The sequence below is a fragment of the Heterocephalus glaber genome, unplaced genomic scaffold (assembly GCF_053883595.1).
Source record: "Heterocephalus glaber isolate CG9 unplaced genomic scaffold, H.glaber_assembly_v1.0 deba00000281, whole genome shotgun sequence".
Taxonomy (NCBI): domain Eukaryota; kingdom Metazoa; phylum Chordata; class Mammalia; order Rodentia; family Bathyergidae; genus Heterocephalus; species Heterocephalus glaber.
The window spans coordinates 8,886,167-8,913,832 of NW_028258139.1; the positions used below are offsets into that span (position 1 = coordinate 8,886,167).

A 27,666-nucleotide genomic window follows, 5' to 3' on the forward strand; every position below is an offset into this window, starting at 1 on the left:
CATTTTCTTCAATTTTTATTTTTTATCAGTACATGTTTGTAGTACATAATGATTACAGAATCAAATGCAAAATTTTAAAAGACTACTCTCCACCCACACAGAGGCTTGGAAATTTTTCTAAGACATGGTTAAGTGAAAAAAAGCAATGAGTGTAGTTTGTACAATATAATTTATGTTATAAATACATATATATGCAAATGCATAGAAAAAAGTCCAGTAGGACCCTTCTCTTGCACTGCATTTAGTGTCCCCCCAAAATTCATGCCCACCTAGATCTTCAGAACATGAACTCACTTAGAAATTAGGTCTTTGCAATTGTAATTAAATAAAAATAAGGTCTTGGTAGATGAGTGTAGGCTCTAACTTCAATGGCTGGCATCTTCATGAGAAAGCCACGTGAAGGTGAGGGCAGCAACTGGAGTGACACAGGCACAGCCAGTGCATGACAAGAACTGCTGACAGCCACTAGGAACCAGGAGGGAGGTGTGGAACCTGTCTCCTTCAGAGCCTCCAGGAGGAATCAACTCTGTGGAGACCTCAAGTCCAGACTTCTGGTCTCCTGAACTATGAGACAATACATTTCTGTTGTTTTAAACAACCCAGTTTGTAGTTATTTGTTACAGTACATCAGCCCTAGGAAACCAATATATGCTATTTAACAATGATTCATTCTAAGGAGGGGTTTCGGTGAGGGTTATCCAATGAGAATTTACATTTGCAAAGCTAATCTTTTTTAGGCAATAAACATAATATCAAAAATTTATCCACATTTTATTCTGGAAGTTTTGAGTCTGCCACTTGTCAAGCATGCACTCAGGGCCCTGAGCTAGCCACACAGGACTGATCCGGGCCTGTGCGATCTCATTGTTAAATATTTTGATAATTGTACTAGTCTTTATCTGTTGCTATAACAAAACACCTGAGACTAAGTACTTTGTAAAGTAAAGAGGTTTATTTGGTTCATAATTCTAGTGGCTGACGGGTCCCACCAGCACGGGTGCTGGCATCTTGGCAAGGGCCCTCCTGGCTGCATCAAGTGTGATGGAGAAATGGAAAGGGCACAATCAGTGTGTGGATGGGGAGAGCCCATGGACCTAACTGCTTCCCACTAGGCTTTGTTTGTTAAAGCTCCCACCACCTCACACTGCCATGCCTCCTGCACTGCTCCCACACAAACCACAGTAGTGATCACTCAATACACTTGCAAATTATACACTTAGATACTGATATACAAATTATACACTTATATACTGATATACTTGAAAATTATGCTTCTTCTCATTGCCAAATCTCTTAGCAGAGTCTACCTGATCCAGGAGATAGAAAAGGAAAATAATAGTTTGTCAGTTTCTGAAGGTTTAGGGTGTATCCATCAGGACTTGGTCTTCATGTAAACCAGAAGGTATGCAGTTTCCTGCCTGGAAAGAAGAGAAAAATGTATCAGCATAGCAAAAGGAAACAGTCACAGTGAAATGATATGTTATTAATTCATGATAAGGCAAGCATATGTAAACTTCCCAGCTGTCGGACCAAATCTTCATCTACCCATCACCCACTGAGCCCTCAGAGGAGCACAAAATGGTGACTTGGGCAAATAACCCCTAGGTTGCTCTTAGTTAAACTCTAAATTAGGAGTTGACAAATTAGGGGACCATAAGTCAAACCAACCCCATTTCTGCAACAAGTCAATTATATTCCTTCATTCATGCACGGTCTACAGCCTCTTCTGAGCTGCATAGCTGCACAAAGACTATGATCCATGAAATAAAATCTATTTCCTCTGGCCCTTTACAGAACCAGTAGGCCAACTCCTGGTGTAATGAGGAATCAATGACAGAAAACTGACAAAGATGAAGCATCTAAGACAGATGCTTAGAAGAAACAGAACAGAAAGATGAAAAGTAGAAAGTTAAAGAAAGATTTCAGATACAAATTACACCTAATTCATTAATTTTCACACGATCACACCTGCCTCTACAACTGAGAATCATCTCTAATGTCATCTTTGATATACACTGTTGCTCCTAATCTAGAAACTCAGTTAAAAAAAAAAAGTACGCGGTCTCTCTGCCTTAATTTTACTTAACTTTGTTCTCTCCAGATTCCTGTATAGTTAACTGATTTTTTAAAAAAATTTATTGATATTTACTAAATTCAAGCCAATATTCCAGATAAAGAAAGATGAAGAGTAGTCCTTTCTCGCCAAAGAGTATATGGTCTAATAGAAAAGAAAGCTAGGTAAGCAAACAATATGAACCTTACTATAAAGGAGGAAGCCTCGAGATGCAATGAAACCATACACTACAAACCATTAGGCCAATCAGGAAAGGGCTGCAGAGTAGGAAACAGCCATGGGTACTGAAACATGAAAAGTGTGTGCCAGGGAGATGAGTGTTGAAAGATGAAGCTGAAGAGTTAGTCCCTGGGGAGTCACCCGCATGTAAGTAGCTGACTCCCTGCGAGCTTTGTAGCACTAAGAACCAGTATCCGTTCATTTGTTTTCCATTACCCAGGTGCTTCTCTTACCAGCGGTAGCTGTGATTTCCATAGGTGCACTGGATGTCTTTCCAGGACACCTGAAAGTGTAGAAGGGATGAAGTCAGCAGTGAACCGACTCTACTAAGTATCCACAGCATGCAGGGTACTATAGTTTACCCTCCTTCACTCCTCTAGACAACCTGGAGCACCTAGCAACAGGATGTCATGTATAATGAAGTCTTTTTAATAGCCTTGCTATTTAAACTCAGCTATGCTTATTCCAGAGTTGTCACTTATACATTTCTAATTCTTCTGGTTTTACAGAAGTTTCCCACAGAATGTGAAACTGCAGGGCACTGATCCTAGAGCACCAGAAACCTAGACAATGAAGTCAGTGGATTTTTGCAGAGCTGCAGACCCCATGGGGATGACATGCAGGAAAGGGTTTTGACCCTCTTAGAAAGTCACCAACCCCCACAGAGAAAAAACAGGAACACACTGTGTTTGACCTTGAAGACCCATGCAGCCCTGGGCTCAGAATTTATTAGAGGTGGCTAATCTAGGGCAAGAGGCAATTTTGGATAATGTTTCTCACCCAACTAACATGGGAGTCATTGAAGCAGAACCATTTTCCATCCACAGGATTCCGGACATAGGCACAGTAATGACCGAAGTCAGCCATCCCACTGTGGGCAATCACAGCAAAGAGTTCATACTGCCCTTCATCCTGGAAGGAGATGAAGCATCGGGTGATTCACCTATCCCTGCTCCTTTTACACCCCTATTTGGAATTAAGAAATGTTATTTCACCACCCATTTATTCACGGACCATGCCAGACACTGGTACTTCACTGGTACTAGAATGAAGTCCTTGATCTCAAGAATCTCACAGCTAACTGAAGGACAAATATATAAACCAGAATCATCATGGTATGATTTATACTAGATATCCTTACAGGTAATTTGAGAAGGATCCATTTTTACCCAAAAAGAAGGAGGAACAAGCCAAGTGAGGAAGGGCAGAGAAGGTGAGGAACGCTTCCCCAGAAAAGACCTGTTTGAGCTGAACTTAAAGACTGGCAGACAAGCTATGGGAAGAGACTATTTTAAAGTGCAGACCCAGGCATTGCAAAGACTCCGCAGCAAAACAGAGTAGAGAATACTGAGGACATTGGGGTCTGGAAGGGTGCTGAGGGGTCCCTAGAAATGAGGCTACACAGGCCAAGTTAACAAGCCAGACATGATGGTGCACACCTCTAATCCCAGACACTCAGGAGACTGAGGTAAGAGCATCTCAAGTTTGAGGCCAGTCTGGGCAATGCAACAAGACCTCATATCAAAAAGGTGGAGGTGAAGGGAGAAAGGAGGAGGAAGAGCAGGAGGAGGAGGAGGACTTTATCCCATGAATGACTGGGAATCATCAGGACATCTTAGGGAGAGAAGCAACATCAGATTGATTTTTGAAAAACACACTGAAACAAAGTAGTTTGAAAAATGAGTAGGGCTAGGGATGTAGCTCAGTGGTGCCACACCTGCCTTGAAAGTGCAAGGTCCTGAGTTCGATCCCCAGTACGGGGTGGGGGGGGGGGAGTAGACAATTCAAATGTGATAGAAACCAATGAGATAAATTAGGGCACCGCAAGGACACATGGAAGAAATGGTGATAATCTGAATTACTATCAGTGGTAGTCATTAAAATGATAATAATCGTTATTAGCAAATGACATTTCATTTAATACTCACAGTACCTCTTTGAGGTGGGTGCTAGTATATGTTCTACTTGACAGAGGCAGAATCTGAACTCAAGGAAGGAGATAAGGTAATTTACCCAAGGCCAAAACCTCTAAAGGCAGGATTTCAGGCCAGCCTGTCTGGTGAAAGCCCATGCAGAAAATGGAGATGAAGAGATGGATTTGGGTAAAATTAGGTGGAAATAACTAAAGGTACTTGGTAACTAATTAGGTTAAGGAGGGAAATAGGAAGCATTATACAGATGAACCTCAGATTTCTGGCTTAGATATTAGGGTCACCTTGATACTGTAAAGTCAAATACAGAACAGAGTTGTTTGGAATGAAAATCATGAATTGGGAGACTGATTTCTATGTGAAAACATTCAGCAAGGAGGTGAAAACATAGTTTGGAGCTCAAGAAAAAATTGGACAGAAGATATAGATTCGGAAGTTCTCAGTTTGAGGCAATTTTTGAAATCATGAGAATTAATGAGATGATATTTGAAAAGAGAGAGAAAAAAGAATAGAACTAAAACTAAATATCCATGCAATGATGGTCAGAAAAGGATCCAGCAATGAAGAAAGAAACCCTTGGAGAGAAACCTAGGGGAAGATAGATTTTTAAGGAGGGTCAGTAAAATGGAATATCATGGAGAAATTTTGGAAAAAGCCCCAGAAGTATCCATTAGATATGGTAGTGCATCATTCTACTCCCTTACGATCTTGGAAAATCAAAGTAAAAGATAACTTTCTATAAAAAGGGAATAGTGCTGAGAGAGAGACTCCTGATTGATTGTAAGAGGACCTCATGAGTGAAGGGCAACCATCAGAACCCTTTAGGGAGAGCAGAACCAAGAATACTTTCTTCTAAGGCCAGGGATTTAGCTCAGTGGCACCGCCCCTGCCTCGTAAGCGCAAGGTCCTGAGTTCGATCCCCGGTACCAATAAATAAATACTTTCTTCTACCTAAAAAAGTCAAACCCATAGAAGCAGAGAGTGGTCACCAAGGACTGGAGAGGGGATAGGGAAGATGGAAATTAGTTGACAAAGGGTACAAAGCTTCAGTTAAACAGGGGGAATAAGTTCTGGTGCAATAACTATTGTTGACACTGATGTTCTGTATACAGTGGTGCCTCAGTTCACAAACTTAATTCTTTCCATGATTCTGGTTGCAAACCGAGTTGGATTAAAACCAAATTAAATTCAATGGTTAAGTTCAGTGTTGACCATATGGGGAAATTTGATTTGGTTCTTGTTCAATTCGGGTTGCAACCAGAATTATGGAAAGAATTAAGTTTATGAACCGAGATGCCACTGTACTGGGAAATTGCTTTAAAAATAGACTTTCAATGTTCTCGCCACTAAAAATATATATGAGGTGGTGAATATGTAAATTATCTTGACATCATCATTCCAATATGTATACATATATCAAAGCATCATGTTGACACCATAAACATATACAATGTTTATCTGTAGATTTAAAAATTAATCTAAATTTTTAAATCAGAAAATAAATCAAATTGCATTTCTCTATAAGGTTTTTTTTTTAAAAAAAAGCAGTTTATCTACACACTGAATAATGACTCAAATGAGACTTTGGAAGCAGGATCAGTGAGGTGGAGGGGGAAGGCAATTCAAGGGAACCAAGTCACCCCAAATCCAGGGTGCAAAGTTTTCTCTGCTTTCCTGTGAGGACTTCATGCTGGACTTTATAAAAAATGCTGGGTGAATGATCAATTTACAAGAAATAAGGGGTTTAGATGGATCTGTTAAATAACACCAGCTGATTATGGAATATGAAAAACTTCAACTAAATAAACTGCAAGAAAAAGAAAGGAAACCCTAAAATAAACTTAGCAAATAAACAGAAGAAGGAAGGAAGGAAGGGAGGGAGGCAGCCAAATGGAAATGTGGAACCTGTTTGGATCCAGATTCAAATGAACCACACAAATTATAGAACTGTCAGAGAAATAACATTGGCTAGATATTTGAAAATATTAAAGAATTATGAGATAGAATTGATTATGTTGAGGAAAAGAACGTTTATTCTTTGGTGAGTCATAGTGAAGTGTTTATAAATGAAGGAGTACGATGTATGGGATTTGCTTCAAAATAATTTTGGAGAGGGTATCTTAAAAGATACCTTATGAAAAAAGAGTCTCTTGTGAGATACAGATGCCCTCAATAGGTTAAAAAAAACTGTGTCATAATAGAAGCCATGTATCATATTATCAGACCTTAATTTTTTATTTTATTTACTTTTTAAAGTTTTGGTACTGGGGATCAAACTCAGGACCTTGCGCTTGCGAGGCAGGTGGCAGAACTACTGAGCTAAATCCCTGTCCCCTTAATTTTTTAAATATCATGGTCTCTGGGCATGAATAGACAGACTGATGTAACAACTCTAAAATTATATTCCTATATATGAGAATACAAAATTTTCTAAATGTAGCATTTCATACTTATGGAAAAAAGATATTTATGTCATTTTTTTTCTCAGAGTTGGTAAGTGATTATCTCAGGACAACTGAACTAAACTCTCGTTTGATTAAATTTGGCCCAATCAACTGACTACTTTCTTATTATCCTCAAAATGAGCTATGGTTGTTTTAATGAGAAAGTTTAATTGGTACTATACTTAGAACCCAAAATATCATATTTACTTACAGATTTGTCAATATTTTACACGCTATCTCAGAAGGAAAGTACTGAATTATGAGTTCCCTCCCTTATTTCTGTGAGGTGTTTACACACAAAAATCCAATAGTTAAAATTAGGAAGGTGTTTGCACCTTAAAAGAAAAGCCACTATGAGCAGCAAAGGCTAGAGGTGACAATATGGTGATAACAAACCACCACTGTTAATCAAGAGCATATAGGTTTCCATGGTTAAAATACTGCTTAAAGAATAGCGTGTCTCAAATATGTGTGTGCTTCTATGAGTTACACTGAGGTGTGGCTGGTTTCCTTTCTTTGCGTATCCCAAATGTGCAGAGGAAACACATCTGTGGCCAGTGTTTGTCCAGCATGAGGCTACTCAACTCTGCCTCACAGTCTGGAATCTAAGTGAGACCAAATCATCATGTGGCCTTGGTAAGAGCCTGGAGCTAGAGAACTTGTCTGGAAGCTGATAGGTGAGAAGAGACTGAATCTAAAGGACATGGTGTGTGCTAAGACCGATGAGGACAGAAGTGAACATCTCACCTGTTCCTCTGCTTCACTGATGTCCTGCTCACTTGGAAGAACCTGACTGAAATCCAGGCTCTCAGGGAAATACAATGAATGGCAGACCTTTTCTGCCCTTGAATTTTTGATGGAGAATCTCATGAAATGGATGGTCAAAGTTTGGGGCAAACGGGTCAGCTTCAAGGCCTGAAAAAACAAAATCACTATGGAGATCAAATCCTCAGACACTTGAAATGAGCAGATTCCAAGAAACGCAGGGCTGGTGGTATGTACTCTCACAGGTACAAGCGGATACAACAGAGAGTTAAAGGCTCCTGTTCACGGCATCTGGTGAGCTCCTCCAAGACTCGTGTGACACCATTGCACGCCCCCCACAAAGGCACAAGTGGCCCCCAGGTTCTGCCCAAGGGGAAAACTATGGTATCTGTACTGGGAAACTGGTCTAACCCTGATGGATAAATCCTGCCCGCTGCTCTTGGACCTTTTCCTCGTCTCCCTAAGAGCCTCTGTCCCTCTCGATGATGTGATCTGAGAAGTCACATGCACAGCTCTGGAAATCAGAAGCCCCAGGATCCCAGACACTAGCCTGATGCAGATTCCCTCCCTCCCTCAACCATCATGAGGTGCCCTCAGGTCTGAGAAGGCTATCAGGAAGTCCTCCAGGGGCAACCCCAGGCTATCGAAAGATTTGCACTTATGTGAGTACCTGTGTCCCTTGTGTCTTCCTCCCACAGTTCTGACAGAAGAATTTGCTTTTGTTGCATAACTCCCTGGGGTGGAAGAAATGGCGCAGGGCGTCTTCCTGTCCCACCAGAAGAACGAAAAACAGGCAGTGTTGGTGTTTCCCATCAAGATAGTAACCCCTTACTCCCACATCCTCCAGGTGGGGACTCAAACTTTGCTTCTGATTTTCGTCATATCCCCCAAATGACTGGCCTGTGTGGTCCATTTGGCAGGGTCTCCTAAAGTACCCACAGATAGGAGGAACAAAGCAGGAGCTGGAGAGACACTTGTTAAGGGAACAGTGTGAGGAAAGTGGAAGTAGGAGGGGAAAGTATGTTTTTCCAAATCAAAGGAGAAATTTATTTTTTAAAAGCCAAGAGTCGATAAAAGAAGCAGGGTGGGGGGTGGCAATGGTGTGCTAATTTAACCAAGAAGTTTCTCACCAATGTTCTAAGGGGTTTTGAGTCCATGTCAAAAAGAGAAAGAGGGAGGGTCAGCAAGCTACTGTCTCTGCTGCTTTCCACGGTGCAGTCTAGGCAAACCAAGGTATCTTTCACCCAGATAGTGTACAAGTCCTGCAGCCTCTCTGCCTGCAAGAGGGAAGAAGGAACAGGTAAGATGGGCAAAAAGCTGCAAACCAGGTCAGGCCAATTTCCAGAAGGTAGCTTCACCAGATAGAAGGTCTAGAAGTAGTAACCACTACACACAAAGGTCCAGAAGAGTAACGGGAATTATGCCACGCAACTGTGATAAGGATTCTATGTAGATTAACTCCTTTGTACCTCTTTACACACGGCATAAACAATAACCGAATGACTTCCATGAGCAGCACCCTAAACTTCTGAATTTTCTAATTCTAAGTTCTTACCAAGTCCTTATCAGTGATTTGGTCCTTGATTAGGTTCCAGACTATAAGGTACAGTTGAGCAGCATCATGCTGGACAAAAACTGAAAGAGAAGCAACAGAAGTCAGTGAGGTCACCAGAGATTTCTCATGCCCTGTGCTTTGCTACCATGACACTATTTTGTCATTACTAGCCTTCCTCCACTCCAGAAAAGGATGTTTTTACTAAATGTTAGGTGCCCAATAAATGAAAAGTAAGTTTGCTATGGCTTTTGGAGAGCTCGTCTTAAAACTTAACCCACAGTAGAGTCCGGGGATTTAGCTCAGTGGTTTTGCCGCCTGCTGCACAAGCGCAAGGACCCGAGTTTGATCCCTGGTATGAAAAAACAAACAAACAAACAAAAACTTAAGTCACAGTCCTATTACATGACACAAGTTTCCCACCCTTTCATTCTCCATCCAGCTCTCCTGGCCCCTACAAGGGGGCCCAGCCTGACAGTACCAGGAATGCTCTCCTACATTTATACTAGGCCATCACTCTGACTAAGCAATTCATTTCTCTGAACCTTGATGTATTTTTTATTCACTGCCAAGAAGACAAGGAGAGAGGGACCAACTTAGTATCATACGATGCAGGCTTAGAGGGAGCCAGAACTTGGCTGTGAATTCCACACCTGTCACATAGGTAAATATAAGGCTGAAACTATTGTGAATTTAACAGTGTTGTTATGAAAAGGATTAAGAAGTTAAAGGAAATGAAAACCACACCAAAGACTTTTTCCAGAAGGATAGGTGACAAAATGCAAAGACACTGCAAGAAAAGGTGGTCACTGAAAATGTGCTAAATCTGCCATCTCAACACCATTTTCTTTCCTTAATAATACCACAACTTGGACCTAAAAATTTTGTTTATTTTGTTTCAATTTTGGTTTGGGCCTTATTGCCTCTAAACTATAGCTCCATAGAGGCAAAGGCTCTGTCCATCTTGTTTCCTTTTCCCCAGCAACACCATGATGCTTGGCACTCAACAGATAACCATTATCTATCAGTTGAGTAGATTAATCAATCTTTTTTCCAACACAATGAACCTGAAACTCAAAGACACACGGTCTAATAGTAGGATTCAGTTGAGGCTCTCTGGTACAGGATTCCTGCCACAGAGCTGATGTGGATGGAGAGGAAGTTGGATCGTATCCATATAGAGACATCTTCCCCTCACCTAGGCCTCCCAGAACTGAGAGCCCTATTCACCTAAAAAATACAAGGACACTTACCTATTCCACTGTGCACTAAATACCTGCTGTGTGCAAGGCATTCCACATGCCAAAGAAAGTTTTCGTCTCCAAGAAACCTATACAGTATTCTAGTGGAGAACAGCATTCAAATAACCATGATTCAAAGAAAGATAAGAAAAATTCCCTAAGGGACACAAATTGCTATAGAAAGCTAAAGGAAGGTGAGAACACAACTGAAACAAGGGAAGTGACAGTCTTCATAAACTGCTCCACAAAGCAATAAAAATGTTGGCAATAAATAAAGCCCCATGTATGACAAGCCCATAGCTAATATCATACTCTACAAGGAAAAATGGAGTTTGTCCTTTAAGATCTGGAACAAGACAAGAATATGTATCTTTTGGTAGAGACAAGTGACCCACTAGACACACAAGTACCATAGGGATATGAGGAGCGTGAAAAAAAATAAGGTAATAAAAGGTTTCCAAAGGAATACAGTAACTCTCTAGCCATGACTCCAAAGAAAGGGAAATTGGCAAACTGCCTAAAAAGAATTCAAAAGAATATCAAGGGGATTTAATGAGACATGAGAAAATACACTCAGATAATTCAGTAAAAATAGGAAGACTACTCATGATATGAATGAGAGATTCAGCAAAGAGAGATCATACAAAAAGTATTACAAAATAACAGTAACCAAAACAGAATGTACTGGCATTAAAAACAGACACAGTAGGGTGAAGAGATATCTACACTCCCATGTTTACTACAACACTCTTTACAACAGCCAAAAAATGTAAACAATGCCACCTGCCTCTTAAGCACAAGGTCCTGAGTCTGATCCCCAGTACCAAAAAAAAAAAAAAAAAGAAAAAGAAAAAGTAAACAATCTAAGTGTCCATATAAGGATGAATGAACTTTTAAAATGTGATATACATATATATATATATATCAGAATATTATCCAGCAATTAAAAAGATGAAATATTATCGTATGCAGCAACATGGATGGAACTGGAGAACATTAAGTGAAACAAATCATGCACAGGGAGACAAATACCATGTTACCAATTATACGAAGAAGCTAAATAGGTGACTTCATATTAGTAGAGAGCAGAATAGTGGTCACTAGAGGATAGGAATGGAGTAAAGGGGTGTGGAGGGAGGCTGGATTACAGGCACCAAAATTAAATCAGGTAGGAAGAAAAAGGTCTAATGTTCTGTAGCACAGTAAGGAGATTATAGGTCATAACCATTCACTACGTAGTGCATATAATACATATAAATGAGCTCAAAGTTTCCTAACACAAAGAAAATATTTAAAGAAAGGAAAACACTGATTAGTCTGATTTGATCATTATGCACTGTGTAGATGTATCACATGGTCACACTGTACCCTTTAAATACAGTTGTTCTCAGTTAAAAAAAAATACTTCAAAAAATAGTAAACCAATAACATTCACAAAAATATCCACTAAAATAGGCTTTTTTCTTTTATTTATTAATTTTTTTTATTTTTGGTACCAAGGATCGAACTCGGGTCCTTGCACTTGCGAAGCAGGCGGAGAAACCACCAAGCTAAATCCCCGGCCCAGGCTTTTTTCTTTTAAAAGTAAAAAAAAAAAACATCAAAAATATTTCAGATCTACACCACCCTCCACCTCAGGCGGTCCAGCGTCCACCTCTGCCCACGAGCCATGCTCTCCCCTCTCTCTTGGGCTCCCACCACTGGAGGTCACAGGCAGCAGCCAGAGCCCCAGCCCCGAGCCTCACGTGGCACATTGTTCTTCTGGAGGCAGTAGGCCAGCTCCGTGGGGCACACCGCCTTCTGCCGGCTGTCCCGCATCTTCTCCAGCAGCAACAGCAGCTGGAAGGGGACACTTCTCTTTTGCTCTTCTGAGACCTTTGGCACTGTCATCCTGCCAAGGAAGAACAGCAGGAACATCATTACCAGAGGCACACACTGGAATCACCTGGAAAACCTTAAAAATCTCCATGTCCCAGCCACTCAGGAAAGAACTCTGAACTCAGAGGGATGGGGCCTAGGGACTTAAATGGGGAACCACAGCTGAAAACCACCAAGTTAGTGATCAGCTATGCAAAGTTCTCCCTTGAGAGAGGGAGCAACACAACTCCTACACACACACACAGTCACACCACAACCAAGGGCAGATGCACCAGGCTCTGGGTCTGTGGGGCAGGTCACTGAAGGTCTTGCTGGAAGCACTTTGAACTGGAACAGCGAATAGTGAGTTACGAAGGGTAATATGAGGATGATGAGTGTTTTAGCAAAGATTCATTTAATTGCAGGCAACTCTCGATTGCCCTTGCCAATGATGGGGAGAATGGGAGGTAAACACACACGTTCACACACGCGCTTTCAATCCTATTGCCTTTTTTCCTGACATTAAACTAATCCCAACTCCCTTTTAACCAAACCAGTGGCCATCAATCTTGCCCGTACTTTAAAGTCACTCAGGTAGACTTTTTAAAAGTATCAGAGCCTGGTTGCCAACCCAGACCAACTGAAACCAAACAACTTGTGTGAATCTAATGTGTAGTCCAGAATATGTAGGAAAGGACCTTTTTCTCTGGCACCTTGTGAAAGAAGACTTCTAAAATCACAGTGAAAAAGTGAATATTTAAAAACCTAAAATAGTATGCATGTTTATCAGTCTGAATAACAGGCTTACCTCTTCAATATCTTCGTGAAGTCTGTGTTCATTATGAACACCTGAATCAAGGAATTAAGGCAACAGGTCTGTCCAATGTTGTGTAAACCAACCAGGCCTATAAAGGGAGAGAAAAAGTACTGAGGAAAAAAGGCCTACCTAAAGAGCTCAACAAAAATCAGATGTTTTTCCAGAATCTATTTGGGACATGAAATGCTGTGAAGGGAGCTTGCAAACAAATTGAGGAGAAATATCAAGCAAAAAGTCTTGCAAAGGTAAACAACAGGACAAGCTTAATAGTCCATTAGGAAAAAGAGGTGTCACAAAAGGTGACAAATGATTCACTGACAAATGCACAGTACAAGCTGTTGTTGGAAGAGCAGAGGAAAAGAAACATTTGAGGAAGCATAGCTGGGGGAATCCCGGGTTCCTTCCACTCAAACCTCTTTGCAGTGGATTTGGAGTGGGTGTCCATGGGACTCAGAGCTGTGCTTGACTGGTCTATGCCAGACTCCAGCAGAGAGGCCACTGGAGTGGAGGAAACCAGAAGACAGCTTTGGAGCAGATGCACTTAATCTCAATTCACAAGAGGCTGAAAGCCAGAAAGAACTTCAAAGATATGAGAAAACTGAAAGACAACATTTCTCTGACCCACTATCCTAACCATGGCCTCAGCTGATGCCACAAAGCTGAGCCACTGCTATCCTCAGAGTTCCTGGGAAAAGGACGTTGGTGCATGAGATAGGGCAGTAAAAATGTAAAAGCAAAGGGTAACAGGTGGTTGCAGGCAGATGTCCGTCCCCAAATCAGCAGGAGCCCCCTGCTTCCAGAAAGACTTGTACAAAGGTCACAGGAAAGATGCAAACTAATTCTGAATGGTACTATATGCCAAGCGTTGGTTTAAGCAGCTCCCACAGATCATCTCATTTATCTTCCCAACAGCCCTATTATTATTATTATCCCCATTTCACCGATGCAGAAATGCAGGCATAAGCAATCAGGAGCTATTAGCCATAAAGCTGTGCTTCTTCACAGAACAGTGAGTGAGTAAAGCATTTCTGTAAGATCAGAAGGAGAAAAACGAGAGGTTCTAATGACCGTGAGGGTGGTCCCAGGCACTGAGACCTCTTGGCTGCTCTCTCTTCCTCTTCATGTCTCTGTTCTCTTCCTTCTTCTCCAAGGATTCTCCTGAACACTGCTGAGACTCAGCCAGGGTTGACTGGCACGTTTCCCCCAGGAACCCAAGCGCCATGCCTATCAGCAATTGCTCCAAAATTCCCTGCTCAAGGCTGCTGGGTGTGTTCAGGATGCCAGGACTTCACTTCCAGGAGGAGCTCGAAGGCCCAGGTGCAGTGGAACCCCTGTGAAAACACACAGCAGGTAGATGAGGCCAGGGACGGGGAGAGTGTATTCATACCGGCCGCTCTGAGTCCAAAAAGCCAAGGCCTCTGAGTGGTAAATAGCATGGGACTCACCAAGGAGTCCAGACCAGAAAACTGAGTGTCTGTCTGCTCCTTGCTCCCACCCTGGACCACTGAGGGCGACTGGTCCCACTGCTTAAAGGCTGCTCATAAGCAAACTCCTGGCTACCCACACCCCTGACTTCCGGATATACCTACAGACATCCCGGGCCCCACAGCGCATCCCTGCCTCTGGAAGCCTCTCCTCCATTTTCAGGAGGGCCCTGGTGCTCCATCTTGCCGTGCACTTGGTACACAGCTGTTCCAGTAACTGGCTGCCTGAGTTCTACTGTGCGGAACGTCCATCTCTACTGTGGACTTGGTGGTCCCCCGCTCACACAGCACCCGTTCCCCTGGCTGAGAGGATTAGTGATGACTCACAGCACCCAGCCGAGCCCTCCAACACAAACTCAAGGTCCATGAACAGAAAAAAATCTTAGCTACAAAGGAGGACATGTTAACTCAGTTCTCCAATCCCCTGGTTCTTTATTTCCTCCTGATGACACAGACCTTCGCCACCTGTAAATCCTTCCAAACGTATTTTGGTTGTTCGTCGGTACTGGGGGTCAAACTCACGACCTTGCGCTTGTGAGTCAGGCATGGTGCCACTGAGCTAAATTCCAGGCCCACCCCAAACATACTTTGGAATCTCAGGAGAGGTCTCTCATGGGCGAGGCTGAGAGTGAAACAGTTTATTAAAGAGGAAAGGGCCTGGATTGAAATAAGGGGTGTCCTGAGGCACAGTAGCTGATGCTTGAAAGATCTGTGTTTGGAGAAAGAGGATATGGGAAGTGCACGCAAAGCACTGTAAGCAGATTTGCATAAGTAAAGCCAAACTCAAAATGGATGAGAGTATAAATGTTCCAGAATTTTAATTTTTTGTTGTTGTTGTTGTTGACACAGGGTCTTGCTCGGTAGTTCAGGCTGACCTTGAACTCACTATGGAGGCCAGATTGGCCTTGAACTCATGACAATCCTCCTGCCTCAGCCTCCCGAGTGCTGAGATGACGGGTGGGCATGTCCCACCACACCCAGCCAGAATTTTAATTTTATAAAAAATAAACTGGTTAACAAATAGTCATGGAAACTCAAATCAAGACCATAATGAGATATCATTTTACACTTTTCAACTGAGAACAACTAGGAATTCTGGTAGAATCTGATCATTACACTTTATATACATGTATTGATACGTCCTATAGTACTCTATAAAAATGCACAATTTTATATGTCAATTAAAATAATACTGTGTATATAAAAGAATTCTGATTGAATCAAGTGTTGGAGGAATGTGGATAGATAGGATTTTTATGTTCTACTAGGCTATGGGTATAATATGGTCTAATTTCTTGGGGAAACAAGTTGGGATCATGTTAAAAGTTAAACAACCACTTAACCTCAACTCTAAAATCCCAAGAGAAGGGCCAGGGATTTAGTTCAGTGATTCTGGCCCCTGCCTCACAAGCGCAAGGTCCCAAGTTCGATGCCCGGTACCAAAAAAAAAAAATAATGAACTTAGGAAAAATTGCACAGTAATGTACCAAGTACTAAACTTAGCATACATTAAACAACAAGTAATAAGATAGAATGTGAAACCATAGTCATATGAGTATCTCAATTGTTCCCATATGTGGCCAGGGTGTGTGCTGAAGTGGAATTGTATCCAAACTCATTCTACACATTTTTTTTTTTCAAATTTGAGCCCATTTTTTTTTATTTTTCTTTCTAAATTCTTTTATTGGTACATTTTAGGTGTACAATTCGTTTACATTTATCATTGGGTGTTTGGACCTGTACATGATGTATCCCGGTTCTTATTTTTTTCCCCATTACCTGTTCATCCTTCACCCCCTCCGCCCTTCCCTATTTACACAGACATCGTTTCCATTTTTTTTTCCTTTTCTCATAGTTTTTCTTTTCCCTCCTTTCCTTTCCCCTTCCCCTCCCTTCACCCTACACATTTCTTGAAGACTTAAATATGTGGCTTCAACATTGTTATTCAGTCAAGATCTGCTCCTTGGTATCAGCTTTGGCCTTAGCCTTTAAAAGGACAAACAGCCAAATGCCACACCAAAGCATTTCTGGTGTTCCCCACTCATGCAAGAACAAGTACCCACTTTGATTATTATCGTAGCTACACAACATAACAAAAAGGGAGGTCATTTGGACAGCTAATATCCGAATAGCCAGCTGCAATTATTCTACATATAACTTGGAGTTGAAATCTCATATGCTTTATATTTTGAGGTATAAAAGCATAAATTTTACTGAAAATTAAGATGCTGAAATTAGGAGTTTGGAATAATTTTATGCAGAGATTATTTTAAAACCTTAAAAAAGTTGAATATTAATACATATATTAGAAAGTATACATTTGCTAAGTAGTTTATGAAGAATGTTGTATTCTTTTGGAATTAACAATTATTCAATTAAAAATAATTCAAGAAGGCCCGGGGATTTAGCTCAGTGGTGCTGCGCCTCTTGTCAAGCGCAAGGTCCTGAGTTTGATCCCCGGTACCAAAATAATAATAATAATAATAATAATAATAATAATTCAAAGAAGAGTAAGTTAAGATTCTCTTCTTAAAATATTTTAAAATTTTTATTAATGCACACTTGCAGGGCTTCTATCACTTCTGTGTTTTATAAAAATTGTTTGGGGCCGGGGATTTAGCTCAATGGTTTTGCCAACTGCTGCGCAAGCTCAAGGACCCGAGTTCAATCCCCGGTACCAAAAAAAAACCAAAAAAGAATTGTATTGAAGTTTTAACTATTTAATTCCAAAAAACACATGAATCTGTAAAGAAAAATTCCATTTTGCAAATTCTTTACATCTTATGAAGATGGATTAAAAGCAGAATGTTAACTTTACCACCTGAAGTTGTCATGAAGAGAAATTCAAAATAAACAGGCTATAAACTCAATAGTAAGTCACCATTCAGTCTAGATAGAACAAAAAACACTAGGACTCTGCAAGAAAAGATTTTAGAGAAAAACAAGATATTCAACAGTCTAATCTCACTGATCAAACTTCTAATATCATAGAATACAGAAATGAACCAAGCACACTACTGTCTGTTACGTGGTCAGTTTATGGAGGCTAAAAAACTGTTATCCAGATTATTTCTCTAATTTGTTGCCTAATAGTCAATGCTTTAACTCTCAAATTTTGAGAGTTGACCATACTATGAATACTAGGGACAATATTACTTCTGGAAAAATGGGTTCTTAAAGAAAATTTTCCCAAATTATATTGTTGTGCACAAAAGAAGTGGTTTTAAATGTGCTATTTCTTGTCTTGTAAGCAGGCATGTGAACAGGCAAACAACCAAAGCCTCTCTTAAACTAACACCACAGTGAATTAATGATGAATTAAAACAGGATTCTCTGTTGGATAATCTGATTGAAGAAATATTTGTAGCTGAGTGTGATGTCACACGCCTGTAATCCCAGCACTTTGGAAGCTGAGGCATGAGCCTGAGGCCAGCTGGGCTACACAGTGAGTTCAAGTCCAGCGTGAATGAACTACAGGGCCAGCGAGACCCGATCTCAAAACACCACACACACCACACAAAAAGGCAGTACCCCACAGTGGCCAACAGTAGAAAAAACAAAAAGAAACCAACTGGTTCAAAAATCACAAACACACACAAGGCCAGCTTTAGAACACACAGTCTATGCCATGACACAGAGTCCTGTGCTTAGCAGAGGCCCAGGTTTGTGTGTGTGATGCACAGTTACTTCTGTTTGTTTGTTTGATGCATATTAGTATTACAGAATGGGGATTTTGTTTTGGGAAGTCAGTACATCCACTGACTATAATCTCGATCATTTTAATCCCACTACCCCCTCACCCATTCCTACCTTCTTCCACGGATCCCCTTCCCCATCTGCAAAAGTTTCCCTCCTGGTTTCCCATCATATCTCATTTGTTTTATTTTATTTATTTATTTGTTTGGTTTCTCACATAAGAGAAAGCATGTGACATTTAACTTTCTGAGGCTGGTTAATTTCCCTTAACATGATGGGTTCCTAGTTCCATCCATTTTCCTGCAAACGACACAATTTCATTCTTTATGACTAACAGGTGTCTCACGTTCTTGTTTTGACATGTACCTGCAAATTATGCAGCCTATTCCTTACAGTGTTTTGTACACATTCTTTAGGCACGTGTTCAGGAAGTAAGGTAGCACAACAGAACATAATGTGGTAGAAATCGTGACCAAAGGAGAAGGACAGCGGGCCAGTTTCCTTGCTCTTCTTCAGTTGGGAGCACGTTACCTGACGCTAAAGATTTTGGAAGTGCCTGGTTGGGTGTTATGCATGACATTCAGACACTGCAGGAGAGAAGATGTTATACGCTTAGAAGACTAAACAAAAGCCACAAAAAGCCTGAATGCTATAGTTTGCAAAGCTTAGTACCTACAATTTCTTCACTGGAACATACTGAAGAAGTAACAAAATGAAGTCAAACATTTGAGACTCCAAATGTTTCTCAGGTGGTACCTGCTCTGGAGAGCGTTCTCGCATCCATTCCAGTGAAGACGCTGAAATTGGTCTGCCTTTTGTTCTGTTTGTTGTTGTACTAGGGATTGAACCCAGGGCCTTCACACTGAGTTACATCTTCTGCACCACCCCCTCCTCTTTTGAGATAGAGTCTTGCTAAATTGCTAACTGCCCAGACTGGGCTTGAATTTGCAATCCCTGTGCTTCACCCTCCCAGAGTGCTTTTAAGGATGAGCAAGAAATAGGCTGCATCACTTGCGATTAAATACTGAATTTTAACACCCAGCCCTGTAGTATTTTGTCAAAAGGTGCCAAAATGTAGGCAGACGTTGTCATAATTATATTTATTTTTATTTTATTTACTTTTTGCAGTTCTTGGGATGAACCCAGGACCTTGTGCATTTGAGACAACCATTCTAACTCTGAGCTACATGCCTCATCTTTTTTTTTTTTTTTGGTACCAGGGATCAAACTCAGGTCCTTGCACCTGCAAGGCAGGCAACAGAACCACTGAGCTAAATCCCCAGCCCTACATGCCTAATCTTTAAGGTGTGTGTGTGTGGTCCTGGGGATCAAACTCAGGACCTCGCACATATTGTTATGACTATAGAAGTACAAGTTGACCTAAAAGTTATTCTGACTGCATGGCAGTTTACAGTGTGATTTCTCAACTAGCGGATACCAAAAGTGCAATTCCTATCTTGAGGAGGGTACAATTTTTTTGTTTCATTTTGCTTAAAGATTAGGAGCTACTGGTCTAATATCTTGCTAACTAGAATATGTTAAAAAGAGTATTAGACCATGCTGCAAACCTACTGAATGGGAAGCTGCATTTGACAGGGTTCTTGGATGACCCACACGCACATTAAAGAAAGTACTTAGACTTCTAGTACTAAAGAAGCTAAAGAAGCTCTGGCTTCTGAGAGTTGGCCGTGGAATGTAGGTTTTAATGCAGAGCAGCTGCCTTCAATGCATTTCAGGAAGATAATTTTAATCATCAGTCTTCCTAAAAATCCATGATTTCCTGGTTGCCTTATTTCCATTTAAGGGAGCCATTAGTGAAAACCTTTGTGTCAATATAAAAGATAAAAAGAAAAAAATGCAACCTTTTGGTCCAGGTCTAGCCAGCAGCAGTCAGCTTTTCCTATTAAGCACACTGTCCCTAGCATCGTCCACTCCAGCTGACCCAGAGATCAAGGCAACAGCAGGTATGGAACCCTTGAACTTATCACCCTGGACAGCTGTCACTGCAGCCTGTCCAACACCCCTCCTCTGCAGAAGATTCACCTTTTCTTTTCAAAAACCTTCATTTTTAACAAGGAGGATTGGCTGAAGCTCACCCCAACCAACCCCACCCACTTCCTGTCTCAAGGACAGTTGCGTGACCCAGAGCTGTCCCTGTGGTGTACCTGGTGCCCAGCTCCGCCATGTGCATGTGGCCCAGTTGGGACTGTCCATCACCAGCCCCAAGGCTTCTTAGATGAAGTCTTAACCTGAAAGAACATAAATCAAACTACCTTTTCCAACATGGGAAGAAAACCTATCAGCCAAAGAAAAATAGCAAATGAAAGTAGGCAGAGCCAAGAGAGAATCCTGAGGCCACCAGCTTAAAACCCAGGTCCAACCCAGCCTCAAGTTTCCTCCCCGCGAAACTTCTCCGTTCAGAGTCTGCAGTGAGTTCCTATCATTTGTAACTGAAAGAAGACTAATACTGTTTCTAATGATAGGAATCCACTGCAAGGAAATAATCAAAGGTATACACAAAGATCTATAAGAGACTCTTTACCAAAATATGTTTGATGTCCTACTTCCCTTGTGTTTTACAAATAAAGTACAAATGGCATAATAATAACAAAAATTACAGCGATTAGGAGGTTGTGGTGAAATCATTCCAGTATCATGCATAAAAATGTCCATTCTTGGGGCCAGGGATTTAGCTCAGTGGTTCCGGCCCCTGACTCGCAAGCGCAAGGTCCCAAGTTCGATCCCCGGTACCAAAAAAAAAATGTCCATTCTCAGGCGGGGGATTTACCTCAGTGACACCGTGCCTGTCTCTCAAGGGCAAGGTCCTGAGTTCAATCCCTGGTACCAAAAAAAAAAAGACCATTCTTTTAAAGATTTTTGTGTTCCTCCGATTAAGGAAACTGGAGGAGAGACTGACATCAGCAAGGTGGCAGTACAGGAATTCTCCAGCTTTGTTGCCCCCTACAGAAATTCAGTGAGGTACTAGTCACAGATGGGAATGCCCTTGTGGACATCGCAGAACTCAAACTGTAGAACTGAGACAGGCTGCACACAAAGGGTGAGCAGAGCAACATCACCCTGACCATGTCACCCCTCATAGGACCACACACGGGCTTTCCTGATCCCACAGTTTGTACAGACAGCTGGCGAGTGTGGTAACTAGTACAGAGATCTCAGTGGCTGCCCTGCACACTGGCCAGTGGAGACCCACAACCACAGAGGACAGTCAGCAGCTCTGCTCAGCAGGAAGAAGGTACATGGTCAGCTGGACTCCCAGGCTCAAATCCCCAACTGGCTTCCATGGCCAGCCACAGTGCTCTCCTTTAAACCTTTTGGGGCTAGGAGATAGTGGGCAGGCCAGTGATTACATGCCGAGGGGGCATCTGGCCCCAAGCAGTTCCAGGGCTGAGTGACTAATACACCAATTCTTGGTGCTGTTTAAGGCTACCCTAGGATGAGAGGCAAGTCTGTGTCCACCCACATCTGTGCAGTACAGCCTATGCCCTGCCTGCCATGGTTGGGTAATAATCTGAGATCTTGATCAGTCGCAGAGCCCAGCCGATGATCCTGGCCAACTGCAGATCCTAGATGGCAAACCTAGCCAGCCAGGAACAGTGAGCTCCGACTCTCCTATCAGAGGTGACTGGAGCCGAGGCACAGCTCTGCAGGCTGCAGAATCCAGCGGGCAGGCTCCTCTGCCTGGAGCACGGCTGACAGAATCACATGACAGAGTCATGTCATGAAAGGACATGAGAGCAGTCTCCCTGCCCACCGTTGCTGCCGACTGACCCAAGTAGACTCCCAACCTCAACTACATAGTGAAGAACACATTGGAGTTTGGAAATGCACAGGCACTAACACAAGGACACAGACGTGAAACATCAGAGCAATGCACCACCTCCAATAGAAATTAATGAAGCTTCAATAGCAGACCCTGAAGAAATGGAGGTCTCTGAGGGCACTGACAAATAATTCCAAATTGTCATCTGAAAGAAGTTTAGGAAACTATAAGAAAATTAACATGGAGGCCGGGGATTTGGCTCAGTGGTTTCGCCACCTGCTGCGCAAGCGCAAGGAGTTCGATCCTAGGTACCAAAAAAAAGAAAATTAACACATAGAAAATGATTCATGAATAAAAGGAGTTCAGCAAAAAAAATAAATAAATAAAATAGAAATACTAAAGAAAAGGGCCAGAGATTTAGTTCAGTGACACCACATCTGCTTCACAAGTGCAAGGTCCTGAGTTCAATCCCCAGTACCAGGAAAGAAAAAAAATAAATACTGAAAAAAAAGTAGAAATCCTAGATATAAACAATACAACAAATTAATTGAAAAGCTCAATAGAAAGGTTCAACAACAGACTTGACAGAGCAGAAGAAAGAATCAGTGACCTTGAAGACAGGAATTTGAAATTCTCCAGTCAAAGGAGCAAAAGATAAAAAGTGGGGTCAGGCATGGTGGTGCACACCTGTAATCCTAGCACTCAAGAAGCTGAGGCAGAAAAATCCCCATGAGTTCAAGGCCAGCCTGAACTATATAGCGAGACCCTGTCTCCAAAAAGCCATTGAAAAAAAAAGAAGAAATAAGAGAGAAATGAAAACTTTTCCTGAAAAATACAAGCTGAAAAATACTATCACCACTAGGCCCCAACCCACAGGAAATTCTTTTTAAATTGAAACAAAAGATCACTGACTAATGAAATAAAAGCATATGAAAAATTTTAAAAATCAACAGTATAAGCAATACATAGCCATCTGCAGAGTATTCTAGTATTATGGTGGTAAATAATTTTATCACTTCGGTGAGAATAAAAATAACTATTTTTAAAACTATACCTACAAATTTTTATGGATAAAAGGTGAGGAGGAAGGGGTGCAATGTCAATCTTTTTGCAACTAAGCTTAAAACACCCTGTTTTAGGGGCCGGGGGTTTAGCTCAGTGGTTTCGCTGCCTGCTGCACAAGCACAAGGACCCAAGTTCGATCCCCGGCACCAAAAAAAAAAAAACAAAAAAAAAACAGCCTGTTTTAACTTTACAATGTTTTATATAAACCTCATGATAGCCAAAAACCAAACAGCTATGTAGTACTTGCAGAAAAAATAAAGAGAGAATTCAAAGAAGATCACCCCCAAAAAACCATCAAAATGCAAGGAAGACAGCAAAGGAGGAAGAAAGAAACAAAGGATTTACAAAACAACCCTCTCAAAATATTATAAAATGGCAGTAGCATGTCCTTACCTGTAAATAACTACCTTGAAAATAAATGAATTAAATTTCCTAATCAAGCTAGGCAAACTGGCACTAGTCAGGAAGCTGACCAAGAGGATCACAAGTTTGAGGCCAGCCTAGGAAACTTAGCAAGACCCTGTCTCAAAATAAAATATTCAAAAAGAGCTAGGGGTATAGTTCAATGGTAGAGTAGCATGCAGGAGGTCTTGGGTTCAAACCCCAGTAAAAAAAATTTTTTTAAGGAAAGGAAGCCCCAATTAAAAGACAGAGTGATTAAATGGAAAAAATCATATCCAATCTATGCTGCCTATGAGACGCATTTGACTTTTTTTGGTGGGGGGGATCAAACTTGGGACCTTGTACTTGGGATGCAGGTGGCAGCACCATTGAGCTAAATCCCTGGCCCCACATTTGACTTTTAAGAAGACACATAGACTGGTTCCAGCGCCTGCCTCGAAAGCGCAAGGTCCTGAGTTCGATCCCTGGTACAAAAAAAAAGGACACACATAGACTGAAAATGGAGAGAAAGAAAACAATATTCCATACACACAGAAATCAAAGGGGGGGAGCAGGAAAAAAAATGTTAAAGGATAACTGGAAAGTAGAAGAGGGTATATTAAGGACTGGGAAAGAGGCCAGTGGGGAGGGGAGGAGAAGAGAAGGTAGACGTGATCAAACCATGATACAGGCATGTATGAAAATGTCACAGTGAAACCCATTGATTTGTATAATTAATGTGTTAATATTATCATTGCTTTAAAAAGAGAAATAGGGCAGGGATTTAGCTCAGTGGTTCTGCCACCTGCCTTGCAAGCAGAAGGACCCGAGTTCGATCCCTAGTACCAAAAAAAAAGGAGAGAGAGAAATAGTGATATATCAGAAAAATAAATTTAATTATTAAATGACCTAAAGGAAAAGATAAGAAATAAAAAATAAAAGGGGCCAGAAGAAAATTTTTACAAACCACTCACCTGATCAGGGATTAATATCCAGAATAAAGCAAACTTCACACAATAGCAAATAATAATAATTCAATTTTAAAATGGGCAAATGACTGAACAGGCATCTCTCCAAAGAAGATGATCAACAAATATATACAATGACCGACATGTATATGTAAAAATGCTGAACACACTGGTCATTAAGGGAATCCAAATCACAGCCACAATGAGATACCCTGGAGAATATTCAGTGAAATATTTTAGGCCCAGAAAGACAAATAGTATGTGTGTCTATTGCATGGGGAAGCTAAAAAGTTGATCTCATAGAAGGAGAGGGTAGAACAGTGGTTACCAGAGTCCAGAAGGGGTGGGGGAGACAATTAGTGGGTACAGGGAGCAGTTAGATAAAAGGGAATAATTTCTAATCTTCTGTACCACACGAGGGTACTTACAGTTAAATAAATTAATTGTGCATTTCGAAATAGTACAGGATTTTGAATGCTCCCAATACAATGAAATAATTGCTTGAGGTGGTAGATATCCCAACTAACCTGATCTGATCACCTCACACTGTATCCAAGAATTGGAATACCACACTGCACTGTACTCCATAAATACATACAAATTGTGCCAATTAAAGTCTTTTTAAATATTTAGAAAGATGGCTATAAATAGTTGTTCCTCTCATGAGGCTCAGCCTAGAGGAGTCAAGCTGAACAAGAAGCGATGGCCTCAAAATACTCCATCAGCTGGAACTGGGTTTTTGAAACCATCCCTGGGGGCACTGTGCTGAAACAGACTAGAAAGCAACCAGAGCCTGCATGGTCCGGGGACCCTGTCCTGCAGTGGACACACTGCGTGGACTGGCAGCCGGCTGGAGAAAAATGCAGTAACATTCCAGGGCTGGTCACAACAAGGAGACAGGTGGGAAAGGCAGCAAAGGAAAGTGAAACTTAAAGACCTGAGGAAGATGGGGAAGGGCAGGGTGATGAGCAGAGAGGATGCAGTTGAACCAAGCAGATGCAATGAGCATCTACAAGAGAAAAGGGGCTGAATATATCTCAAGGAAGCTGAATTTCCGAGCTGATCCCCTTATTCAAAACACTTGCTTTCGAACTCCCTAACCAATTTAGTGCCACCCTTGCTAAAATCTTTATCCTTAAAATGAGGGGAAGATAAGAATGGTGGCAATCGGGGTCTTCAGAGAGGTGGGAAAGAGCTGGGAGGGGCTGATGCAAGAAAGCTGCTTTAGTCTGGGTCTCTTTACTAGCTCAGCTCCTCATTGGCAGATACCATAGACTTGGGGGGGCGGGTGCCCCAAGATACCACTTTTCTTCTTCTCCTTTCCTCCTCCTCCTGCTCCTCCTCCCTGTCCTCCCTCTCCCTCTCTCTCTCTCTCTCTCTCTCTCTCTCTCTCTCTCTCTCTCTGTCTCCTCCCCCTCCTTTTCCTCTTCTTCCTCTTTTCCTTTCCTTCTCTCTTTTTTTTTTTTGATACAGAGTGTCACTATGTTGCTGGCTTCAAACTTCTGGACTCAAATGATTCTCCTGCCATAGCCTCCAGAGTAATTGGGACTAAAAGCATCCATCATCCTTCCCAGGACAGACCTCATTCTTAATGGCTGGTTCATATTTTTGCATTTCAGGAGTTATGGTAATATGTTAGATACACAGATTAGAACATTCCAGATAGCTGAGGATTTAGCTCAGTGGTTCCGGCGCCTGTCTTGCAAGCGCAAGGTCCCAAGTTTGATTCCCCCATACCAAAAAGAAAAAAGAAAAATAGAACAGTCCATATAAAACCAAAAGTAACTTGAAACTATTCTCCCCAAAAGAAAGACCCCGTGTGAAATGATTAGGACTTACCTCCTTTTTGGCTATGTTGATGTTAAACATTTTTCTCCTTTTGTAAGCCCGACATTGTGTAAAAATGCCAAAACTGTGCAACACATTTTTAACAGTAAAATAGAAAAACCAAAAAAGTTTTTTTAAAAAGTTCTTTGTTAATGCTTAGTAAGTCAAGATGGAGTGTACACCTACCGTACTCTTCTCTCTATTCTGTGTGTCTGATCACATTAGGTTATCTAGATGTAACTCTCTGCCTAACTGCACTAACACCCACAGGAAAACTTTATATGAAATACTTTAAAGTGTTTTAAAATATTTGCCTTGTGGGGCTGGGGATTTAGCTCAGTGGTTCCCCCACCCGCCTTGAAAGCACAAGGACCTGAGTTTGATCCCCAATATTTACCTTGTTTTCCACAATGATTCTCAAGGTATAACTACTTCAATGCTGTTAAGTACGAAATTAAAGCCTTAATTTTCAAACACTTGGAACTCAGATTTTCAGGAGTTTTAGAAGGGAATTTCATGTTTAAAGCTCTAAATTTAGCTTTCTTCCAGGAAAATAAAGGGCGAGGGGAAAGAGAAGAATAAAGACTAAAATATTCTAATATGCATGGTTTGACAAAATTTTTCAATTCAAATTTCAAATTTCTCCCACTACTGCAATTCCACTTCTAAGAATTTTCCACGAATATATTTGTACATTTGCATGACTGTACATAAAATGATATTCATTGTTTCATCATCTATGCCAGTAAAAACTGGAAACAACCTAAATGTCCATGTTTTAAATCATGTACTTCCCATATTAAACATCTGTTTTGGGGTTGTTTTTTTTTTGGTACCGGGGATCGAACTTGTGACCTTGCGCTTGTGAGGCAGGCGGCAGAACCACTGAGCTAAATGCCCCGGCCCAAAACACCAGTTGTTTTTTTTTTTAAAAAGTCATTCACGTATCATGTCCTGTCGTGAAAAGATATCCATAATTTACTAGGTAGGAAAAGCAAGTTACAAAACAATTTTAAAGACTTCCATACAAAAAATTTTTTGATAAGGTATACACAAAAATACAGTTGAAGATTAAGAGAAGCTTGTTTCTATTTTACTTGTGTGCATTGCTTGAGGGTTTTTTTTTTACAAGCTTGCTACATTTTAGCCTTTTCTTTCATTTTTTTTAATTAAACATAGTCATCCCAAAAGCCCAAATAAATACATCCACTTGGGAAAAAGATTTCACTGGCCCAACAGATGCATGCAATGAATACAAATCACTGCCATCATTCGCAGAGTCCAAATAAATCCCTCAATCAGCCATGAGCAGAGAGCTCCGCTGGAGGTCCGTCCTGGAAAGAAAAGAAAAGTTCCGAAATTAGCCCCAAACTCGCCTCAAGTGCCTCGCAGGCGCCAAGCCTCCACTGCTAAACCCGACGTGGGCTCCTGGACAGCTCCGGCAGAGGAAGCAGCCGCGAGCAGAATGAGCGAGCGCAGCAGGGCCGCCCGTCCTCTGCCCCGGTCCCCGCGCCCCGCCCCTCCCCGCCCCGCCCCTCCCCGCGCCCCGCCCCTCCCCGCCCCA

The 27,666-nt window shown here is 41.5% G+C and overlaps 1 protein-coding gene across 4 annotated transcripts; it reads right to left on the minus strand.

Moving 5' to 3' along the window:
- Usp18 (ubiquitin specific peptidase 18) lies at nucleotides 1-27,610 on the minus strand. Of its 4 annotated transcripts, none has more exons than XM_087186155.1 (11): nucleotides 27,479-27,610; nucleotides 13,969-14,231; nucleotides 12,892-12,988; nucleotides 11,972-12,117; nucleotides 8,989-9,068; nucleotides 8,564-8,710; nucleotides 8,104-8,199; nucleotides 7,416-7,583; nucleotides 3,083-3,205; nucleotides 2,527-2,576; nucleotides 1-1,418 (listed from the first exon to the last, which is right to left on the minus strand). In XM_087186155.1, the coding sequence occupies exons 2-11, from the start codon at nucleotides 14,120-14,122 to the stop codon at nucleotides 1,373-1,375; spliced, it is 1,107 nt and encodes a 368-aa protein (XP_087042281.1). In that variant the 5' UTR covers nucleotides 14,123-14,231; nucleotides 27,479-27,610; the 3' UTR covers nucleotides 1-1,372. The 4 variants fall into 4 exon arrangements, with proteins under 4 accessions (XP_087042281.1, XP_012924247.1, XP_021105044.1 ...); XM_013068793.3 differs by having other exon boundaries at nucleotides 3,074-3,205; XM_021249385.2 differs by lacking the exon at nucleotides 8,104-8,199 and having other exon boundaries at nucleotides 3,074-3,205.
- Nucleotides 27,611-27,666: the final 56 nt, after the last annotated feature.